This window comes from Elephas maximus, chromosome 11, assembly GCF_024166365.1.
Source record: "Elephas maximus indicus isolate mEleMax1 chromosome 11, mEleMax1 primary haplotype, whole genome shotgun sequence".
Lineage (NCBI taxonomy): Eukaryota > Metazoa > Chordata > Mammalia > Proboscidea > Elephantidae > Elephas > Elephas maximus.
Window position 1 is genome coordinate 113,074,483 of NC_064829.1, and position 21,128 is coordinate 113,095,610.

At 53.6% G+C, this 21,128-nt stretch overlaps 1 protein-coding gene across 1 annotated transcript in view; it reads right to left on the reverse strand.

Annotated features, from left to right (window-relative positions):
• RYR1 (ryanodine receptor 1) overlaps positions 1 to 21,128 on the reverse strand; it is a 134,879-nt gene that overhangs the window by 61,187 nt on the left and 52,564 nt on the right. Inside the window, exons 39-64 of the mRNA XM_049900695.1 lie at positions 20,966 to 21,109; positions 19,128 to 19,401; positions 16,626 to 16,746; positions 16,409 to 16,541; positions 15,895 to 15,989; positions 14,271 to 14,406; positions 13,950 to 14,136; positions 13,753 to 13,861; positions 12,671 to 12,791; positions 12,409 to 12,578; positions 10,946 to 11,166; positions 10,770 to 10,860; positions 9,696 to 9,836; positions 9,134 to 9,297; positions 8,954 to 9,032; positions 8,588 to 8,677; positions 8,046 to 8,186; positions 7,657 to 7,731; positions 7,484 to 7,559; positions 7,011 to 7,134; positions 6,350 to 6,465; positions 4,328 to 4,395; positions 4,115 to 4,236; positions 3,604 to 3,653; positions 3,125 to 3,185; positions 2,386 to 2,624 (exon numbers count right to left, since the gene is read on the reverse strand). Coding sequence (XP_049756652.1) covers positions 2,386 to 2,624; positions 3,125 to 3,185; positions 3,604 to 3,653; positions 4,115 to 4,236; positions 4,328 to 4,395; positions 6,350 to 6,465; positions 7,011 to 7,134; positions 7,484 to 7,559; positions 7,657 to 7,731; positions 8,046 to 8,186; positions 8,588 to 8,677; positions 8,954 to 9,032; positions 9,134 to 9,297; positions 9,696 to 9,836; positions 10,770 to 10,860; positions 10,946 to 11,166; positions 12,409 to 12,578; positions 12,671 to 12,791; positions 13,753 to 13,861; positions 13,950 to 14,136; positions 14,271 to 14,406; positions 15,895 to 15,989; positions 16,409 to 16,541; positions 16,626 to 16,746; positions 19,128 to 19,401; positions 20,966 to 21,109 — 3,348 coding nt within the window. The remainder of the gene's footprint in view (positions 1 to 2,385; positions 2,625 to 3,124; positions 3,186 to 3,603; positions 3,654 to 4,114; positions 4,237 to 4,327; positions 4,396 to 6,349; positions 6,466 to 7,010; positions 7,135 to 7,483; positions 7,560 to 7,656; positions 7,732 to 8,045; positions 8,187 to 8,587; positions 8,678 to 8,953; positions 9,033 to 9,133; positions 9,298 to 9,695; positions 9,837 to 10,769; positions 10,861 to 10,945; positions 11,167 to 12,408; positions 12,579 to 12,670; positions 12,792 to 13,752; positions 13,862 to 13,949; positions 14,137 to 14,270; positions 14,407 to 15,894; positions 15,990 to 16,408; positions 16,542 to 16,625; positions 16,747 to 19,127; positions 19,402 to 20,965; positions 21,110 to 21,128) is intronic.

A 21,128-nucleotide genomic window follows, 5' to 3' on the forward strand; every position in this document is an offset into this window, starting at 1 on the left:
GATCACCAGGCCTTTCGTCCTAGTCTGTCTGGAAGCCCGCTGAAACCTGTCCACCACGGGTGACCCTACTGGTATTTGAAACATCGGTGGCATAGTTTCCAGCAATCACAGCCACACACGAGCCACCAGAGTACGACAAACTCACAGATGGGTGGTGGCAACAATGGCTGGTTGCTGATTTCTCGTTGGAGAGGAGTCACGGACCTCTTTCATGAAAGTTTTGGATGCTCGCTCCGGGCAAAAGCAGACAAACATGCAATTCTGACCACAGTTTTAAGCTACCCACAGACCCTTCCTGAAGGCCAGGTGAAGAGCTTCATCAACTTCACAAATGTCATGAGGCATAAAGTAGTGGGGGGCGGTTCTAGATTTAAAAGAGACCACAGAGCGGTAACAACCAAATACAATATGAGAATCTGGACTAGACTCTGGGTTGAAAATAGTAATAATAAAGACATTTTGGGGATAATGGAGGAAATTTAAATATGGTCAGGTTGGGCGTGAGAATGATATCGTGGTCCCACAAGAGAAGGTCCTTATCCCAGGAGCTGCAGGCTGGATATTGAATGATGAGGTGCTATGGTGTGTGTGACTTACTTTGAAAAGCTCAGCAAGCAACTGTGTAAATAATTTCACCTATGAAGTGAAAGGGGCCCTAGTGGCGTAGTGGTTAAGAGCTTGGCTGCCAACCAAAAGGCTGGCAGTTCAAATCCACCAGCCGCTCCTTGGAAACCCTGTGGGGCAGTTCTACTCTGTCCTCTAGGGTCGCTATGAGTCGGAACTATGAGTCGGAACTGACTAGACAGCACTTAACAACAATAAAGTGAACGGTAAAGCAGATGGGGCAGGTTGTTAACAACCTTCCTTTCTCTTCTCTTTGTGTTTTGAAACGTCCAAGAATCCCATCCAAGGGCTATGTTTCTTATCTTTTATGGAGAGGTTCTATTTTCAAATAAACAGCGAGGTCAGACATGGCTCCGCCATCTCTCTGTCCCCACAGCTCATCGGCCCTACAGCCCTCAGCTCCTAAATGTGTCTCCCACTTCCCCCTTCCTGTTTATCCCATGACTCCCCCTGGTCCAGGCCACACCTTATGAGGCTCCTTTGTGTACTGTATACACAATGTCAGGACATCCCACCGGGTGTTTCATGTTGCCAGTGTCCATTTACAACACTGTGCACTATGTCAGGAGATCCCACGGCGGGCCACACGCTGTATGTGCTACACGGCAGCAAGAACATGACCAGAACCCAAGACCAAACTCACTGCTGTAGAGTAGATTCCTACTCATAGTGACGGAGCAGAACTGCCCCATAGGGTTTCCCAGGAACAGCTGGTGGATGGGAACTGCTGAACTTTTGGTTAGCAGCCGAACGCTTAACCGCTGGGCCCTCAGGGCTCCATAAACTTGACAAACTTGACAGGCACTGCTCATTGTCCTTCAGTGTCTGCTCTTGGCTCTGACACGTGGCTTCCCAGAATAGAGACGACTTTCCCAGCCTCTCCTGCAGCTACATGTGGCCGCGTGCTAAGTTCTGGTCAATGGAATGTAAACAGAAGGGATGTGGGCCACTTCCAGATTGTTCCTTTAAAAGAACCAAGTGAGCTCGTTGGTGGTTCAGTGGTAGAGCTCTCACCGTCCGTGTGGGAGACCAGGGTTCCATTCCTGGCCAATGCCCCGCGTGCACAGCCACCGCCCATATGTCATGTGTTGCCGTGATGCTGAACAGGTTTCAACAGGGCTGCCAGACCAGAAAAGACTAAGAAGAGAGACCTGGGGATCTACTTCTGAAAATCGGCCAGTGAAAACCCTATGGATCACAAGCGTTCGATCCACAACCAATCATGGGGATGGCATTTCATTCTGCTGTGCATGGGGGGTCCACCATGTGTTGGGGCTGACTCAACTTGGCAGCGAGCAATAACAACAATCTTAAGCTGAGTTTTGATTGGCCTTTGTCACTACGAGAATGGAAGGGCTCTCCTCCTTCCTTTTTCTCCCTCTACACTGCCTAGAATGAAGATGTCACGGAGAGCCAACTGGGACCATGTGGATAAAGGCAGTATTTCAGGGCTGGCAGGGCAGCGAGAGAGAGGGAACTTGGCCTTCTGACACTGTGAGCCACTTACAAGTGGACTGTCACATGACAGAGAAGTACACTTGTACCTTGTTTAAGCCACAGTGATTGGGGGTCTTTTCTGAGATCTGCGGGACTTACACCCTAATTAACTCTTCCTGTTACCCGTGAATTTACTGAATGCAGTTTGCTCAGGGTGGTACGTCCACGCCCTCAAACACCTGAGGCTTCTATCAGGCTCATGGGTAATGTGGTGTTGGCTGAACTGCCCCCCATAACCCCATCCTTGGGGTCAGCAGCCCTTACAGATGACGTCATCTCCGAACTGGTGCTGGGCGATGTGCTGGAAGAGGGTGGTGAGAACTGGCAGCAGGGCCACGGTGGTGTAGGTGAGGTTCTGGCCCACACCCTTCACCTGGGTCCGTGCCTGGGACACCTTGCCTAGCCGAAGGTTCTCAACCATTTTCTCAATGTCCTCTGAAGCGCTCTCAAAGAAGGAGCGGAGGCCAGCCTTCACGATCTCAGGGCCCGACTTCATTACCGTCCTAGGAAAGGAGTGGGGGGACCTCAGTTCTAGAATTTGAGACTCTAGATTCAGAGAGTCTAGGAGAACAGGGTCAGTGAAAAAGAGGAAGACCCTCAACGAGTTGGACCGACACAGTGGCTGCAACAATGGGCTTAAGCATAACAACGATTGTGAGGCTTGTGCAGGACTGGGCAGTGTTTTGTTCTATTGTACATTGGGTCGCTATCAGTCAGAACCAACTCGATGGCACCTGACAACAACAACAACAACAGGAGAACAGGGGGGCCCTGGTGGCTCAGTGGTTAAGAGCTCGGCTGCTAAAAAAAGGTTGGCAATTTGAATCCACCAGCCACTCCTTGGAAGCTCTTATGGGGCAGTTCTACTCTGTCCAATAGGGTTGCTACGAGTTGGAATAGACTTGACCACAATGGGTTTGGTTCTTTTGGTTTTTGAGAAGAACAGGGGCTGGGGGTGAAGGTGTGCTTAGGTGGGAGTGGAGACCACGACCCATAGTCTGACCTGGCATCCAGGGAGCGAGCCAGGATGTGTAGGCAGTTGACCACAGCCGGGGCATCGGTCCCTGGGAAAGAAGACAGGATAGGGTGAAGGAAGGGTCACAAGACAGTACTCCCTGTACAGCCACCCCAACCTTTCTCTCTCTGACTCCAGAAAGTCAGAATGCTGCTGGCACCCCCACAGGGCTCCCACAACCCCAGGGGCTTCCCCATCACGGCCCCACTCCTCAGCCTGGTCTCCCCAGTCCCACCCTGACTCCTCCAGGTCATCACTGTCTGGTGATGACTGTGTCCCTCCCACTGGCTGGGAGCTGCACGAGGGCAGGGCCCAGGGTTGTGTCAGTCATTGTCTCCAGAACTGCCTGGACCAGTGAAGGTTGTTTGAATGAAGGCCTGAACCTGGGACATACTTCTTCATGGTGGGGAGAGTGACAAAAGGAAGAGAGAGATGAGGGAGAAAGGCCCCAAGGTGGAGCTACTTACCGAAGAGAGAGACCCGGTGCCGGACAAGAGCGGCAAGTTTGCAGAAGAGGCTGAAGAACAAGAAAGGGGCGTCGGGGAGCCAAGAGACCAAGGAGACAAGGACAGAGGAGATTCAGTTAGAGGAGGCAGGGGCAGAGAAGACAGAGCCCAGAGGACATAGGAAGTTGATGAAGACAAGAAAGTAGACAAGAGGGAGGGGAAAGACAGAGATGTGAGTGATCCAGAAAGTCACAGGCGATAACTGGAATTTCCGACAGGGCGACCAACTCGTCCGGGTTTGCCTGAGATTTTTTTGGTTTTAGCATTGAAAGTCCCCCACTCCTGGGAAACCCCTTTGTCCCGGGCAAACCAGGATGGCTGGTCACCCTGGCCTTTCAGTCACTTCTGCAGGTAGAGTGGGCAGTGCCAGCTCCCAGGACAGAGCCCCTGAGGTTCAAGGTTGGGGTAGGGGGTCCAGGATTACAATCCTGTGAGATCCGGGGGCTGGGTCAGAGGTCACAGGGTAGCCCACCTGGTGATCATTTCCTTCTCCTTGTTGGAGGCGTGGCCACCACTGCCCAGCACCTTGGCCGGTGTGGACAGGAAATAAAGGCAGTGGTTGGTGAAGTATTGGTTAATCAAGGGAAGCAGGATCTGGTGTGGGAAGGGACGGGGGCAGTGGGTCAGGGGTGGGGAAAGCCCCACCCGGCCCCAGCCCCCTCCAGCTTCTGAGCCCACCTCTCACCTTGGCGAAGAATTTAATCTCCTGTTCGTGTGGGGATTTTTCCACTCGCCCACTGCTGACCACAGCCTCTGGTGAGGGGGTGGGGGAGCAAACAGGGATTACGTTGGGTTCAAGGCTGGGGAGCCCTGGGTGTTCTGATGGGAAGGGACTCTGCGGACAGAGTTAGGAAAGGATGGGAGATACATTCTAGGTATGAAGTCATCTCTGTTGGGTTTGAAATAAGCCTCTCTCTCCTACCTTTCATCTGATACCCCTAACTCTTTGCTCAAACCTTTCATGAGGCTGAAGGTGAGAAGGAGGAGGACAAACAGGGATGAGGTAAGGCTATGGAGCAGGCTCCTCCTCACTCATCACAGGCCCTTTCTTTCTGAACTGTAATACCTGAAGCTCCCAGCCAGTAAATTTGAAACTAATTAATGAATGAGCCAAATGAAACATGAAGTTGATACAGGCAAATTAGAGTTAACCTTAAAACGGAAGTCAACTTCACACATAATAATGATGACAATAATACTATTAAAATAATCATACTGGCCTCTAATTATTGAACACGTGCTATGTCGTTAAAAACCCATTGCTGTCGTCAATTCCAGTTCATAGCAATCCTATAGGACAGAGTAGAACTGCCCCATAGGGTTTCCACTAGGACAGAGTAGAACTGCCCCAGAGAGTTTCCAATAGGACAGAGTAGGACAGCCCCATGGGTTTTCCTGGGTGCTGCAGTGGTTAAGAGCTCAGCTGCTAACCAAAGACCAGCAGTTTGAATCCACTGGCCACTCCTTGGAAACCCTGTGGGGCAGTTCTACTTTTCCCATAGGGTCGCTATGACTTGGAATCCTCTTGATGGCAGTGGATTTGGGTTTTTTTTTTTTTTTTTTAACTTTCCTGGCACTATGAGAAATGTCTCCTCCCAACCTTGAGGTTTGTCCAGTTGGTCCTTTTCCATTTTACAGATGAAGATGCTGAGGTGAAATAACTCACCTTGGGTAGCCCAGCAAATAAATGACAGAGCTGGGACTGGTCATGGTGAACACTAACCCCATATCACAGATAAAGAAACCAAGGTTCAGAGAGGATGGGAACTGGCAAGAGGGTGTGCAGCACAGAGGTCCAGCGTGGGCCTTTGAGGTGAGCTATGTGCCCCACCGCTCACCTGAAGGGGGCTTAGGGGTCCCTGGGGTTGCTCTCAATGGAATGTTGGGAGGATGCCGAGATCTCTGGGGGAAATTAGAAGGGACCGTGGGAGCCCCAGCTGTGATTCTTAGTGGTATACCGGAGGCATCCGTGGGCATCCCAGCAGCCCTAACCTTCTAAATAGATCCAGAACCTTCCTGTTCTCACTCTCCTCTTCCCTGGTCCCCTCAATCTGTTCCCAGACACAGTCAGAAGGACACTGTGGACACCTCCCTCCTCTGCTCAGGACTCTCCCATGTCGCCATCCCACTCAGAATAAAAAAGTACCTCCCTGTGGCCTGCAAAGCCCCACATGCTCTGCCCTGGCACCTCACTGACCCCTTTTCCTCTCACACTTCCCCTCCATCACTCTGCTTCGGCAGCAGTGGCCTCCCGATACTCATTCCAGGCACCTCTCAGGGCCTCTGCAGGGCTGTTGCCTCTGCCCAGACTGATCTTCCCCAGATCCCTACATGGACCCCTCTCTCATCTCCTTCAGGTCTTGGCTTAGGTGCCAGATTCTCAGCGGCTCCCACCTTCCCGCACTCCCCTTCCCCACAGCCTGGCTCAATTTTTTTCTTCTCACCATAACCCTAACCACCTTCTAACAAACTAACTGATTTAGTAATTCGCGATGTCAATTGTCTGAATCCACCACAGGAATGTACGCTGCATGAGGGTAAGGACCGCTGTCCTGTTCAGCCGGCACCAAGTAGATGCTCAGTAAATACACGATGAAGGGAGGGAGGGTGGGGGAGAGAGAGAGAAAAGGAGGAGAGAGACGCAGGAACTGGCTTCCTAGGTCAATCTTTGCAGGTGGGACTGGCCAGGACAGGGAATCCCTCGTACCCAGGTGAGCAATGAACTCCTGGGAAATGTCCATCCACCGCAGCAACTGCTTCAGGAAGCCAAAGGCGAACCGCTTCTCGATGGATGACGTGTCCAGCTCCATGTCCTTAAGGCCCCTGCATGTAAAGGCAGGGAGAGGGGTCAGCCCAGGCTCAGGTCCCGCCCCCGTTTTCCACTTCTATGGCCCCGCCTCTACCACTATCCCCCCACCGGCCACGCCTCCGCTCCCCAGGCCACACCTCTTTTAGCATCTTCTCTTTACTCCTCCTCCGCTCCCCAGGCCACCTCCCTCTTAGCTTCTTCCCCTCTGTCCCCGCCTCCACTCCCCAGGCCACACCCCTCTCAGCCTGGTCCCCTCTGGCCCCGCCTCCGATCCCCCGGCCACACCCCTCTCAGCCTGGTCCCCTCTGGCGCCGCCTCCGCTCCCCAGGCCACACCCCTCAGCCTGGTCCCCTCTGGCCCCGCCTCCGCCCCAGGCCACACCCCTCTCAGCCTCGTCCCCTCTGGCCCCGCCTCCACTCCCCAGGCCACACCCCTCTCAGCCTGGTCCCCTCTGGCCCCGCCTCCGCTCCCTGGAGTCCCGTCTCGCCCAGCTTCTGCAGGGTGAGCTCCGCCCACGTTCCCCGCCCCTCCCTGGCCCAGCCCCGCTCAGCCAGCATGCCTGGTGACCGCATAGCCGTTCATCTGCAAGAACTTCAGCAGCTCCTGGGCCTTTTCCCGATCTCGCGCCTTCTCCTTGGCAGTGAGCGTGTCGTAAGGGACCAGCAGAGGGTGGGACCCACCGCCTAGGACGGCAAAGGTCAGAAATGAGGGAGCTGGGGAGGGCCCAGGGCACTGTCATTGAAGGGCTTCCTGCAGTCGAGGTCGTGCATGATTACAGTATTATAGATAAGCATAACCCAAACAGTGCTCTCTGTATATTAGCTCATCACATCTTTATGGCAACCCTACGGCGTCAAATGCTATTATGATGCCCATCATACAGACGGAGAAACTGAGGTTCTGGAAGGTGAAGGTCCTTGTCCAAAGGCACACGGCGTTGCCACGGGTCTAACCTAGGCCCTTATGAGTCCGGAACCTATGCCTAAGGGACCTCGGAGAAGAGGTCTGTGCAGGTGGGGTGGGTGCCCTCACCCTTGGCCTCCAGCTCCTGCTTCTTCTTCCGCCCCCACGTGTTGTGGTAATTTTCCGCCAGCTGTTCCGCCATGGCCTGGGAGAGGATGCAGAGTCCAGGACCAGATCCGGAAGACACTCCTCCCCGACAACAGACCCCATCATGCCCCCCAATAAAGGCCCGGGCATCGCACCTGCAGCTCCCGGGACAGGGTAACTCCGCTGAGGTCAGGGGGCTGGGGGTTGTAGCCCTCTCGAGGATCGTAGGTCTGGGAGGATAAGGAGGAGCAGGGGGGCTTGATGGGCTAGCAAGAGGCCCAGGCCAGCCCCTCCTCCAGGCTCCGGCCCCTGCCCTCGCCCTTTGCCTTACGGTTCTTCAGATCATGGCCCTCTCCGCTGCCAGCTCTCTCAGCCTTCCCCTGCCCCCCTCTCTTGGCCCCACCTCTCTCCCCACCCCACCTCCCTTCCTTGGTTCCTCTCCTCTCCGCATCCCACCCTTTTGATTCTCAACTCCCCCTCTTGATCCCGCCCCCCGTCCTGGCCCCACCCCGGCCCCGCCTCCCCGTCATGGCCCCGCCTCCACCTGGGCACTCTGTGATATCTTCCTTGTTTTTTTCTTCTCCGTCTTCTCTTCCTCACCCTCCCTGGCCTTCTCTATAGTCCATTCCCAGGCAATCATGGCCTTCAGAGACTCCTTGATGGGCCAGCGGTAAATCTCTTTGTCCTGGGGTGGACAGGAAGGGGGGGCATTAATGGAATGGGCAAGAGGGAGGTGGAACCCCAACATCCTGGGAAGGGGAAAGCTCCTGCCACACAGCTAGGGAGCCGTCTAGCCAGAATTCTAACCCAGGTCCTTTATCTGCTTTGTAACAGGGGGTCCTAACCAAACTCTCGTTATCCCATTTTACACATGGGAAAACTGAGACTCAGTTTAGTCATAGTAGGAGTCTGGTGTCCTGCAGCAGAGGCAACTAAGTTTGAGGGGAGGCAATGTCCATGGATGGGGACCCCTAACCTGCAGATCCACCTAGATTCAAACCTGTGGGGCTGCCTCACCCCTTCCTGAACCCCCAAATCTAGGGGTTTCATTTTGGAACCCAACATTGAGCCACAAGGCTTAGTCACCTTCTCTGAAAAGGTCTTGTAGGGTCTCAGCATGTGGTGGGTCTTCAGTTCTTCATCTATGTTCTCCCCATAGGACCAGTTGTTCTGGATCTGGAGGGGGAGAGGGGGCAGGATGGGGGGAGGCAAAGCCAGGATGGGGTGAAGGGGTAGGCAGCAGCCTGGGGGACAGTGGGGCACTGGCTGAGGGCTCCAGAGAAGCCTGAGGGTCCCAGGGAAATCTAGGGGTCTTGGGAAGACTGGGGATCTTGAGGAAAGCTGGGGTCCCAGGAAAATCGGGGTTTTGGGAAGGCCTGGGTGTAGGAAAAGCTGTCCTGGGGAAGGCCAGCAGGGATGGGGCTCCTGGGGAGCGGAGGCCCTGATGCCAACCTTGTCGAAGGCCCACTTCTCATGAGTGTACTCTGCGTACTTGTTAATAAAGGAGTCAAGCTTCTCTGGGATGATCACGCTGTTGGGGGTGGGGGGAGGAAGAGGAAAGAGTCAACAGATACTGGGGCCAGCCCCTCCCTCCCCTTTCACAGCTTGCCTTTCCCGGCCCCCAGGCCTCACTTGAGGGTCTCCACAGGCCGGGGGTCAAAGTTGCCTTCAGCATCCACTGTGGCCTTTTTCTCAGCCTTGGATGAGTACGACGCGTCCACATAGTCCGGGGGCAGGGCCCCTGCGATGGCGCACAGACAAGGCATGGCCATTCGGTACAGATCCGGGTCATACTTCTGCAGATGCCAGGATGGGGTGGAGGGTCACTTCCTTCAAACCCTGGAGCCCCAGAATCTCGAATCCACACCCTCCAGCCATCAACCGTGCTTCCTGAACCCCAAAACTTTAATTACACACTTCCTCCCTGAAGCCCAAACCTTAGATCCACTTGAAACCTCAAACCACCCCCATATTCATCTCCAAGCTCTGCTCTATCCTTGGATGGGCCTCTGGCTGAACCTTCTTCCATAACCCCCAAAGTGGAGCCTCAACCCATAGATCCTCCCAGATCCCAACATGCAAAACTGCCTCACTCCCTGAACCCCCAAACTTGGAGTTTCATTCTGAACCCCCAACTCTGTGCCCCAAACCCTCCACACTGGCCCCTTTTTGGGAACCCCCGGGTGACCCAGACCTTATGAGCCAAGGAGTCAAAGATGCCCCAGAAGAGTTTACGAGTGAGGTGCAGCTCTTCCTCCGAGGTGACCCCAAAGTTGGCCCAGCCTGTGGGAAGGCAGTAGTACTTCCAGCAACGCTCATAGTGGTTCGTGAGGAGCTGGGCAGGAGCAAGATGGGGACACACAAAGGAGGGCATAAGTGGATGGCAGACAAGTGAAGACCCAGGGAGGCTCAGGGGTGCCGTGCCACTGCTTTTAAATTGGAAAGGAAGTGGAAGTTATGCAAATGTATGCTAATAAAGAAAAAAGAATGCTTATTGAGGAGTGATGCTGGACCACTGATTATGCAAATTTGCATTCTAATTTAGAGCCAGGGTGGGCACTGCAGCTGGATTTGTCTGGTGGTACTTCACACAAGCATAACGGTAACTAATCGAAGGGTAGGGCAGTCTGCCAGTGAACATACGGAGGCAGCGATTTGCTCTTATGCAAATGAGCACGCCAAATAAAACCTAAGCAGCACCCTATGCACGTGGCAATTGGGAAGAGGCCTCATCATCCAATATGCAAATTTGAAATCAGGGGCTGATTTTTAGGTGTATCATGCAAAAGAGTCAAGATATTTGAGTTGGGGGGGGTCTCTCCTTATGCAAACTAGCATGCAAATGAGCAAATAATAGGCGGGACAGGATACAAATTCAGAATAGCTGTAGGTACTGTTTACTTAAATAAATGCACTCATTTGAATGGTGGAAGGCCTGTGGTCTGGGCAGGGGAACAAGCCTGCTAATTAGGAGAAGTGGTGTGCCCCATGCAAATAGATGCTAATTGAGGCGAGGGCCGGCTCACCGTCAGGCACATAAACGCTAACTAGACAGTATTAGAGGCACCCGTGACGCAAAACGGACGTGCTGCAAACCCTAGCGTGCAAACGAGAATGCTAATGAGGCTTCTCCGGGGACGGTGCCCTCACATTTGCAGGTTGGCTGGGCTGGGCAGGGCTGTGTTGAAATGAGCCGGGTAATTTGAGGGCAGAGCAGGCCAGTGGGTGGGGGGTGGAAATCAGCGCGCTAAGGCAGACGCGCCCTCACCTTGAGCGGCATCTTGGCGAACTCGTTGAGGATGGGCACGTCGAAGACCAGCCGTCGCAGCAGGTGCTGCAGCATGGACGGGCGGATGTACCTGCGGAGGCACGCACCGAGCGGTGGGATCGGCTCTCCAGGCCAGCCCTACCCCGCAGCTCCGCCTGGTCCCGGGCGCGCCCCACCTGCACAGCGCCATGAGGCAATCCTCAATGATGTCGCGCTGCGCCTTGGTGAGCGAGCGGCCACGGGACAGGCGGTACACGGTGTGAAGCATGGAGTCCACCATGATGGCGCGGTGCTCGGTTCCCGCGAAGAGAGGCGCGCACTTGGTGATGAGTGGCAGAACGGCCAGGCAAAGGTAGCGGTTCAGCGCCAGCGCCATCTCCGTGGTGCTGAAAGTGGCCTGCGGCGCGGGACAGGGCGGGGACCTCAGGTCCGCTGGCCCGCGCACCCCTACAGCTAGCTGCCCTGGCACTTGCCCTGGGCGACTCTGGGTAAAAGACCCATCTCCTGATAGTCCCCCAACCCCTGCTCCTCCCAGTCACTACCCCCTTTAAAACTCCCACAAAAGTCCAGAGGCTGATTAAGGAACACCCATGTCCCTGTTACCCAGTGTTACGGATTGAATTGTGTACCCCCAAAATATGTGTTGTAAATCCTAACCTCTAGTCCTGTGGTTAAAATCCCATTTGGGAACAGGCTATCTTTGTTATGTTAATGTCTGTAAATGTCCCTTTTTAGGGCTATTTATTTGCTGGAGAAACTGGGTCATTTATCCAGTGGAATTCCCACATTTTGGATTTGGCTGAGTTAAAGTGTTCCTCTGTCCTCTGTATCTCCTATAAACTGGTGCTTATAGATTCAAGGGAAACCCTGGAGGTGTAGTGGTTAAGAGCTATGGCTGCTAACCAAAAGGTCGGCAGTTGGAATCCACCAGGCACTCCTTGGAAACCCTATGGGGCAGTTCTACTCTGTCCTACGGGGTCACTACGAATAGGAATCGACTCGATGGCAATGGGTTTTGGTTTTATAGATTCAAGCTCCAGTCTTCTCTTTCCCAGTTAATGGCAAACCGTTATTCCTCCCATTTTAAGAAAAACCTTCTCAACCAAGTTTATCCTCCAGCGACACCCTCATTCCTTGGCCTCACCTGTCAGCGACTCGTGTAAAGAACTGTCTATACTAGCTCTCTCCAGTGCCTCTGCTCCCAGCTCTCTTAAGCCCTCTCCAGTCAGGCTCCACTCTTACGACCTCCTGGACACTGCCTGTCAAGGTCCCCTGTGACCTCCATCTTGCTAAACCAGGAGCCGAGTCTCCATCCCCATGGTACTGTCCTGCCACCTTCTGTTGTGATTATCCTTGTTGTCGTGCACAGGTCTTCCTGTGTCCATGGCGCTGAACCACCACTGAGAATGACTATTCTCATAACCTGAGGTCTTAGAGACTCCCACCACCCAATCCAGACCTCAAGAGTCTTCCTCAGTTTTTGTTCTCTATCTTGATGCAGGGGGTGGAGGGCTATGATATATACGAGATCCTGGATCAAACAATGGTGCTGCCGCTGCTGCCGCTGCGCTTCCCACGGCCCATCTCATGTCCCTCTCTGGAGGCAGGGAGGGTGGCCAGGCTGGGCAGGGCTGCTCACCGTGTCCAGCGAGGCGGCTGCCCTCATATCGGGCAGGAACCCCACATCCAGCACGTGCAGCAAGAAGTCCTGGCTGTCGATGCCGTACACGCGGTCCAGGAAGAGAACCATGGATGCCTTGTGGTCCGGCACAAAGGATGCCGACATCTTTGGCTGTACCAGAGCGCCATCTGCGGGCCCGGAGGGCGGGCGGGGGGTCAGAGATGCCCTCCGGAGCCCTCCCCCCCACATCACCCCGTTCCTGAGGCCCGTCCCTCCGCACCTTTGCCCAGGGTGGGGATCTGCAGGGGGAGGCTGATGATGCCCACCAGGTCGTCCAGGGGCACAAGGGAACGCAGGATGGCGCGGATCCGCAGGGCTTCGCCCTTGCCGGCTTGGATCAGCTGGAGGGAGCAGGTTGGCACGTCATCGGGGGCCCCATGTGGTTATCATGCCATTCCACCCCTTCCTGCCACACTGGCAAGTTACAGCGAGCCTCCATCTCATGCAGCTAAGTCTAGAAGCCCAGTACTGGGCCCAAAACTGTGGGCCCTTCTACCTGCTGGGAAGGAAATCTCAGCAAGACAAGGAGGGCAAACTTTGCTTCTTTCCCTGAAGCTGTCTGCTACACCAGCAAATTGTTCTTGCAAGGAACACTTCTAACAAACCAGGCTTGTGAGACAGCAGGACTTGAGAGACTTGCTGTGTTCTGTGAAAGCAACTTTCAGTCTCCGAGATTTGATTAACACCTTACTAAATAATGCATTGCTCTCTGGAAATCGTATCCCAGCTGACAGCTCTATATTCTTTGTAAAATTGCCTCTTCCTTTTCCCGTGGATGCAGGGGTAAAACACAATAAATCCTAAGGCTCTTTTTGAGTTTCTTAGTTACATAGAGTCTGCTCTCATTTAAATAAACCCTTGGAGAGCAAGGACATGACAAAGGGTGTTACCTCCCCAAGTCTAGTTGTTCCTCCTCCCTTGGCAGCTGTTGTTCCCCTCCTTCAGGAGGCCCTCCCTGACTTCTCAAGCATGCCCAGCTGCCTCCTCCTTCGGGGCTGCTGCAGCTCCACAGGCTCCCCTCATCCCAGCCCACCTCTCTACCTGCACCGCCCCCATCCCAGCCCAACCCCTCTGGGCTGCCATTGCCTGGTGATGGTCTACTTCCCCCATTGGACTAGGAGATCCGTGAGGGAGGGGGCTGAGGCTGTCTTGGCTACTATTCTGTCTCCAGCATTGCCTAGCCCAGGACCACCCACACTGCCAGTGCTCAAACAATGTTGCCCAATGCCTGAATGAAGAGGTTCAAGGTCCGCCTGCACGTGCCCTCCCGGCCCCATCCCGCCCTGGCCTCTCGGGTCTCACATGCATCTCTGGCGCACAGCGTCCGAGGAGGTCGATCAAGGCGGCGTAGAAGGACATGATGGCGTGTCCCAGATGCACCCGGTTCTCCTCAGGGGGCTCCTCCCCGAAGCTGCAAAGAAGGCGGATTGGGTGGGGAAGGCAGCAAGGGGCGCGGGAGGGCAGGCTGCCTTGTGGCAGAGGGGGCCGGGGAGACCCACTGCTCTCGCCGCCGCTCCCTGCGCACGCCTGGGCCGTCACGCGCGGGGTCCTCGGAGATGCGGATGGCTTCCTCGATGGCCGCCAGCAGCCCCGAGCCGCCCTCGCCTCTCAGCGCAGGTCCGAAGCACTCGGGTTTGCGGATGAGCAGCCGAACCACCACGTTAGCGTTCTCCTCCACGCTCTCGCCTGCCGTCGCCGCGGGGTCGGGAAGGTTCATGAGCACTGCCCAGGGACCCTGACTCCCTGTGTCCACTTTGAGGGACCCCTGCCCAGGCCAGGCCTGTGACCCCACACCCCCACCCTGCCACCTCCTGTCTCACCATTGACGAAGACCGCAAAGCGCAGGAAGTCCAGGTATCGCTCGCCCCCACAAGGGTTCCAGCCTATGTCTGGGTACCCTTTGGCCAGGAGCATGGGGCAGCTTTGGAGGCCGCAGCCTGCCAGGTAGGACACCACCTGGGGGGCCATCAGGGAGCTCAGCCGGAGGCCAGACCCACACCAACTTCCTCCCCAAGGCTCAGGGCTCTGCTGGCCCTGGAGCCCCTCAATCCCATTCATCTCTGGATCCCTTGGCAAATGGGAACCCTGACTACCCTCGTCTGCTGCCTGAACCAGCAGAAAGCCTCCTTTTTGGCCTCCCTGTTCCCACCCCCTTCTCCCGAGTGTGTTCCCCATGCACAGCCACAGGGAGCCTGTGAACACCTGAGTCAGATCACTCCTCTGCTTGAGACCCTCCCATGGCTCTGCCTCACTCAGGAGAAAAGCCAGAGTCCGCCCTGTGACCCACAGACCCCACACAACCTGCTCCATCAACCTCCCTGTCCTCACCTCTCATCAGTCTTCCCCTCACTCTGTTCCATCCACACTGGTCTCCTTCCTGTTCCTCAAACTCACCAGGTTTACTCCCGCCTCAGGGCCTTTGCACTGGCTGTTCCCTCTGCCTGGAATGCTCTTCCGCCCTGACGTCCACATGGCTCCCCTTTACCTCCTTCAGAGCCTACTCCAATGTCTAGTGAGATTCTCTCTGGCCACTCTTACCTAAACTTGACACCTTTCTGACACTTGCTATTTCATTCATCAATAGCTAACACACTAGATATTTTACTTATTCGTCTTGTTTATTATCTATCTTCCAAACCAGAACATCAGCTTCGCAAGGACAGGATTTTTTTACTCTCTTGGTCACTGTCATATCCCTGCTGCCTTGGACAGTCCCGACACATAGTAGGTACTCCATAAATATTTGTTAAATGAAGGGTAATACAATAACCAACCAAACAAACAAACAAACAAAAAAACTCATTGCCGCATTTCAATTCCAACTCATAGCGACCCTATAGGACAGAGTAAAACTGTCCCACAGGGTTTCCAAGGAGCAGTTGATGGATTCAAACTGCCGACCTCTTGGTTAGCAAATGAGCTCTTAACTACTGCACCACCAGGGCCCCAATACAGTAACAGCTAACCATTGTTGGCCCTTACTGTTTTCACGGTGCTCATGGGTTTAATTTAATCCTCAGGACAACCCCACGAGGTTGTTTCTATTATGACGATCATCCTACAGATAAGGAATGTGGCCAACTTGGTCATTTGCCCAAGGTCACACAGCAGGCGAGAGGGGGAGGGGAGTTGAACCCAAGCTGCTGAACCCCCGAGCCCACACCCTTCACTGTAAACACAGAAGTAGAGGCACAGAGAGCTGGGAAAAGTGCCAGGGACACATAGCTGGGAGGGGTGGGGCATGGATCCACACTCAGCCCTTGGTGCCCCATAAATGAGCAACTGGGTCCCGTCTTCTCCCTGCCAATTACTCTCCTTCTGATTCAGCCCTGGACCATCCAGAGTTGCCCCGTAGAACGGGCCCAGAATCAGTAGGTGCCCTGAAAGGCCAGGTAGGAGCCCAGCTCCTCCCCAGACCAAGGGGCCAACCTCCACCCTCCACACCTTTTCCAGGTCCTGCTCCTGCAACGCCAAGGCCAGCTCGTTGTTGTCGATGACAGAGGCGGCCGCCACGTCCAGAGGCGTGGAGCCCTGCATGCCTGTGGGGGCGAGAGGTGGTGAGAATGATCTTCAGAGGTGCATAGCAGCCTGTCTTCCTCCTGCTTGTCTCACCTCTTCCAGGAAGCCTTCCTTGACCACCCCCTTTCCAGGTCAGGTCAGGTGCCTCCTCTGGGCTGTGCTTCCCCGACTCTAGCCTTGACCACCCTGGGCTCTTGCTGCCTAGGATGGGTCTGTCTTTCCCAGTACACTGTGAGGCCCATGAGGGCGAGTCCCAGAGCTGTCTCAGTCACCACTGTGTCCCCAGCACTGCCCAGTACAGGGTCAGACCCAGGGTTGAGGGTGTGTGTTTGTCGAATGGCTGAATGTGTGAGTGAGCCAGTGGATGAATAGGGCAGGCCTGGGTGGGCTGCCGGGAGTGGGCTGTGAAAGGGCAGGCCCCCGGCTTGGGGGCACTCACCCAGGCCGATGCCACTGTTTTCCAGCAGGTAGCTCAGGTGGTCGAACATGGAGCGCTGGTTCTGCCGGCTAATGCGGCAGAAGTAACAAAGGAAGCGGCAGCAACTGGTCACCATCTTGGGGAAGCGGATCTCCTGGGGGCAGGCGGGGCAGGTGGCTGGTCAGTGCCTGCCCTCAATGGCCCCGTCCTGAGCTCCGGGGACACCGCTGCCTCTCACCTTGGACTCACCGCCGCCCCCTCCGAGGACGTTCACCATGACCTCCATGACTGTCTCGTGCATGCCCAGTGCACGCATCAGGTTTGGGTGTTGGTAGAAGACCCTGTTGTTCATGATGTTTCTGTGGACAGGTAGAATGCACGGGGTCACCACGGTCCAAAACCCGTTGCCATCAAGTCCATTCTGACTCATAGCAACCCTACGGGACAGAGCAGAACTGCCCCATAGGGTTTCCAAGGAGTGGCTGGTGGATTCAAACTGCCGACCTTTTGGTTAGCAATCAAACTCTTAATCACTGCATCGTCAGGGCTCTAGACCAGGGGCCAAGTGGGGCCCAATGGCAGGGAGAGCCCACAGACTTTGGGAAAGCCATCGCCACCACGTGGTGGTAACAGTTAACATTTATTGAGTGTTTACTCTGGGCCAGGCACTGCCCCGCTTTATAAATCTTGGCTCATTTTATCCTTACGCCCACTCCAGGAGGCAGGAACTATTGTTATGCCTATTTCACAGATGAGGAAACTGAGGCATGGATGGAAGGTGGGCTCCCTAGAGCAGAGAGCTTTATCATGTCGCCCATTGTATTCTCAAGTACCTCCAACAGGGCCTGGCACACAGTAGGTGCTCAATAAATGTTTACTGAGTGAATGGATGAGACCAATGGGTGTGGCACACTTTGACATTGAGCGAGTGCTCAATCCGATTACTTTTATTATTACTACTGCTACCACATGTGTGAGCTCACTGAAGCCTCACTACGACTCAACAGGGGAGTCATGACCATCCTCCATATTACAGACGTCAAACCAAAGCTCAAAAAGTAAACCAACTTGTACACCAATGTTCAATGCAGCACTTCACAATAGCCAAAAGGTGGAAACAACCCTAGTGTCCACCAACAGATGAATGGATAAACAAAATATGGCATACCCAAGTAACGTAGTATTATTCAGGCATAAGGAAAAATGAAGTCCCGATGCATGTTCTAACATGCATGAATCTTGATAAAGTGATGCTGACTGAAATGAGTCAATCACAAAAGGACAAATATTGTATGATCCCATCTCTCTGAAACAGGCAGATGTACAGAGACCAAAGTTTTTAGTGGTTACCGGGACAGGAAGGAGAGGGAGTCTTAGCTTAGGGGGCACTGGGTTCCTGTTAATGGTGGTAGAATAATCTGGAAATGGGTAGTGGTGATGAGGCTCCACAACATGACGTTACCGTACATGTAAAAAACGTTGAATTGTTAAACATTTTGCTATACAACCATGTGCTGCATAATGTCCGCTCTGGCAACGTCCAACCGCGTACACCTCCGGGGTCCCATGCCGGAGTAAACAGAGGTAGTCAGGTGTGTAAAAGCCTAAGAAGTCAGAGTGACAGGTGGAGATTCATGATTTTTTTTTTCCAGATATGCACTTTCGAATGCTGCTGAAAAGTCAAGCAATATGAAGAAATATCTATCTTTTTTGTGTGTGTGCTTTAGGTGAAAGTTTACAGCTAAAGTTAATTTCTTGTTCAAATATTTATACACATATTGTTTTGTGACATTAGTTGCAATCCCCACAATGTGTCAGCGTGCTCCCCTTTCCACCCTGGGTTCCCTGTGTCCGTTTCACCAGTTCCTGTCCCTTCCTGCCTTCTCATCCTGCTTCTGGACAGGAGCTGCCTATTTGGTCTCCTATATCTGATTGAACTAGGAAGCGCATCCCTCAGGCGTATTATTTGGAAACTATATATATCTGTTACATTTACTGACATAGTGTCCAGGCAGGTCCTGGCATCTGCTATTTTCTAGTCTCTCCTTTATGGCATAAATCACCCCTGAGAAGGTGAGAGGGGTTGGGGTTTAGAGTGTAGGTGAAGAAGCTGGCCTAAGGTGGGAGGAATCGTTTCTCCTTCAGTGTAGCCGGAGGAAATCCACGCAATTGTTGGTTTCCTGGCTTCTATTTACTCTGGGAACTGGAAGAAGGTTGAAGATGGAACATTGGAGGAGAGCGGAGGTCTGACATGTCTGCTGAGATATTTGCAGCAGCACGAGCGAAGGAGAAGGATCGATTTGGAAGTGAAACAACAGGTTATTCAGCCACATGGAGGTGGACCATCAGCCAGTGCTATCGCTCACGGTTTAGGCATGCTCGCACAACGTCCGAATCACCTAACGTCCTGTTTCACGGAATCTATCATGGACATTAGGTGGTGCGTGACTATATATTTTTACTACAATTTAAAAAAAAGAGTAAATCTCATGCCAAGAGTCACAGTGAGTCAGAGCTGCTACCCCAGGGGTGGGCTGAGGGGTAAGGGAAGGGGACATTGGCCCAGGGAGATGGGCTAGCTGCTGGGAGAGGGAGCATATCATGCTGAGGAGGGGCCAGAGTTGGGGGAAGGAAACGTTAAGTATTTCAGCCAGAGGACCCCTGGGGTCAGGCTGCAGCTGGGAAAGGCACCGCTGTCTCCCCTGGGGATGAGCAGTCAGCGGAGGGAGGAAGGGCTCACCCGATGCTCTGGATCATGAGGTTCTCCTCCTGGGGGCCCATCTGCACGATGAGCAGCGAGCGGATCTGGCCGAGGCACTCAAGCAGGCTCATGGTGTCATCCACAGAGGACGGCGAGATGGTGTACGCCCGCGGCATGGCGCGCAGCAGCTCCCCAAGCCCATCGTACTGCCGGTGCAGGAGGCTGAACATGGCCCGAACCAGCTCAGGGCTCTGCACAAAGTCCTCCCGGGCCCAGCGCACCACCGTGTGGGACACCAGCTCCTGCAGGGACTCTGGGAAGGGAACACAGGAGTCAGAACAACCTGCTGGAGCCGGAACAGCATGTGGGACCTTGAGCCAGAACAATGCAGACAGGACCTCTCTTTTGAGAAGGCTTCTCAGTTACTACCTATCCGCACCCTCCACCTGCCAGGAGTTGTTGGATTCTAGCAGATTTTTTCCTATTATCCCAGAGTCTCTGTTCTCTTCACCATAATACCCAGACCATAGGGTCCCCTTCCAATTTCTAGAAGAAAAATAAATTCTGCAACTGCCAAACACCAGAGAACTATCATTAAGTACTTTGCCATGCAACTTTGAAAGCGCAAGTCACAACTCCATTTGTTCTGTAAAACTACTGACGACTTTTCATCAAGAGAGACAGCAAACAAAGCCAAACTGTAAAGACTTTGGTATCTTTTGAAAATGGTGTCAAAACAACTCCATTTTATTCTCCCTGGGACTTTCCTCTCCTACATCCAGCATCCATTTATCTTTCTGTCTCTCTCTCCTCTTTCCTTTCCGGTGTTTCTGGGAGATAAGACCTATGACTACCTGACATTATGTTGCTGTTGCTGTTAGGTGCTATCAAGTTGGTTCCAACTCATAGCAACCCTAGGTACAACAGAACGAAACACTGCCGGGTCCTGTGCCATCCTCACAATGGTTGTTATGCTTGAGCCTATTGTTGGAGCCACTGTGTTAATCCATCTTGTTGAAGGTCTTCTTCATTTTCGCTGACTCTACCAAGCATTAGGTGCTTCTCCAGGGACTGGTCCCTCCTGACAGCATGTCCAAAGTCATGGTGTATCTATATTTGTATTTATTTACTTGTTATAATATCCTAAACTCCATGAGGGCAAGGGCTTTGACTTTTTCTCCCCACTGTATTCCCCACCCTGCTAACAATGCCTGTCACAGAGTTGGCCCAACAAAAGTTTCTCAAATATTATAGAATAAATCTTGTACCAACATTAGGGACTCTACCCTTGTTAAAATCAAACCAAATCTGTTGCCATCGAGTCAGTTCCAACTCATAGCGACCCTATAGAACAGAGCTGTCCCATAGTTTCCAAGGAGTGCCTGGCAAATTCAAACTGCCAACCTTTTGGTTAGCATTCGTAGCATTTAACCAGTGCACCACCAGGGCTTCCAAAGAGTAGCTGGTGGATTTGAACTGCCGACCTTTTGGTTAGCAGCCATAGCTCTTAACCACTGTGCCACCAGGGCTCTGCTAATATATCATTTGCATAATGATACATTTGCCCAACATTTAGCATAACTGTTTTTCTAATTCCTCAGCATGGTGATCTTTTCACCAAGAGAGAAAAGAAAAAAAGTCACAAGGACATGGAAGCACGGTGCAAGACTTGCCACCGTCCCAGGGTTGGTGGTCCAGCACACGTATTATAGCACTGCCCACATTTGGGCCATACCACCAGCATGCCTCCTCTCTTCTCTCATTCCTGCCCAACTGTTCCTCCCTTGCATTCCCCCTTGTGGCCTGTCTTGGGCCCAGAACCTCTCCAAGCCCAGGGGGCCTATCTCTGTCCCCTCCCCGGTGGCCCCAGCTCTCACTAGGTTTGCTTTCCTCAGCTGCTGGCTCCTCCTCAGGTTTCTCCTTCTTCTTCACCAGCCGTACTTTCTCCAACAGGCTCATCAGGCGGCTGCCCAGGGTAGCCTCTTCCTCCGGTTCTTCCTCCTCCCCCTCCAGCTGAATTCCTGGAGGTTGTTCAGAAAG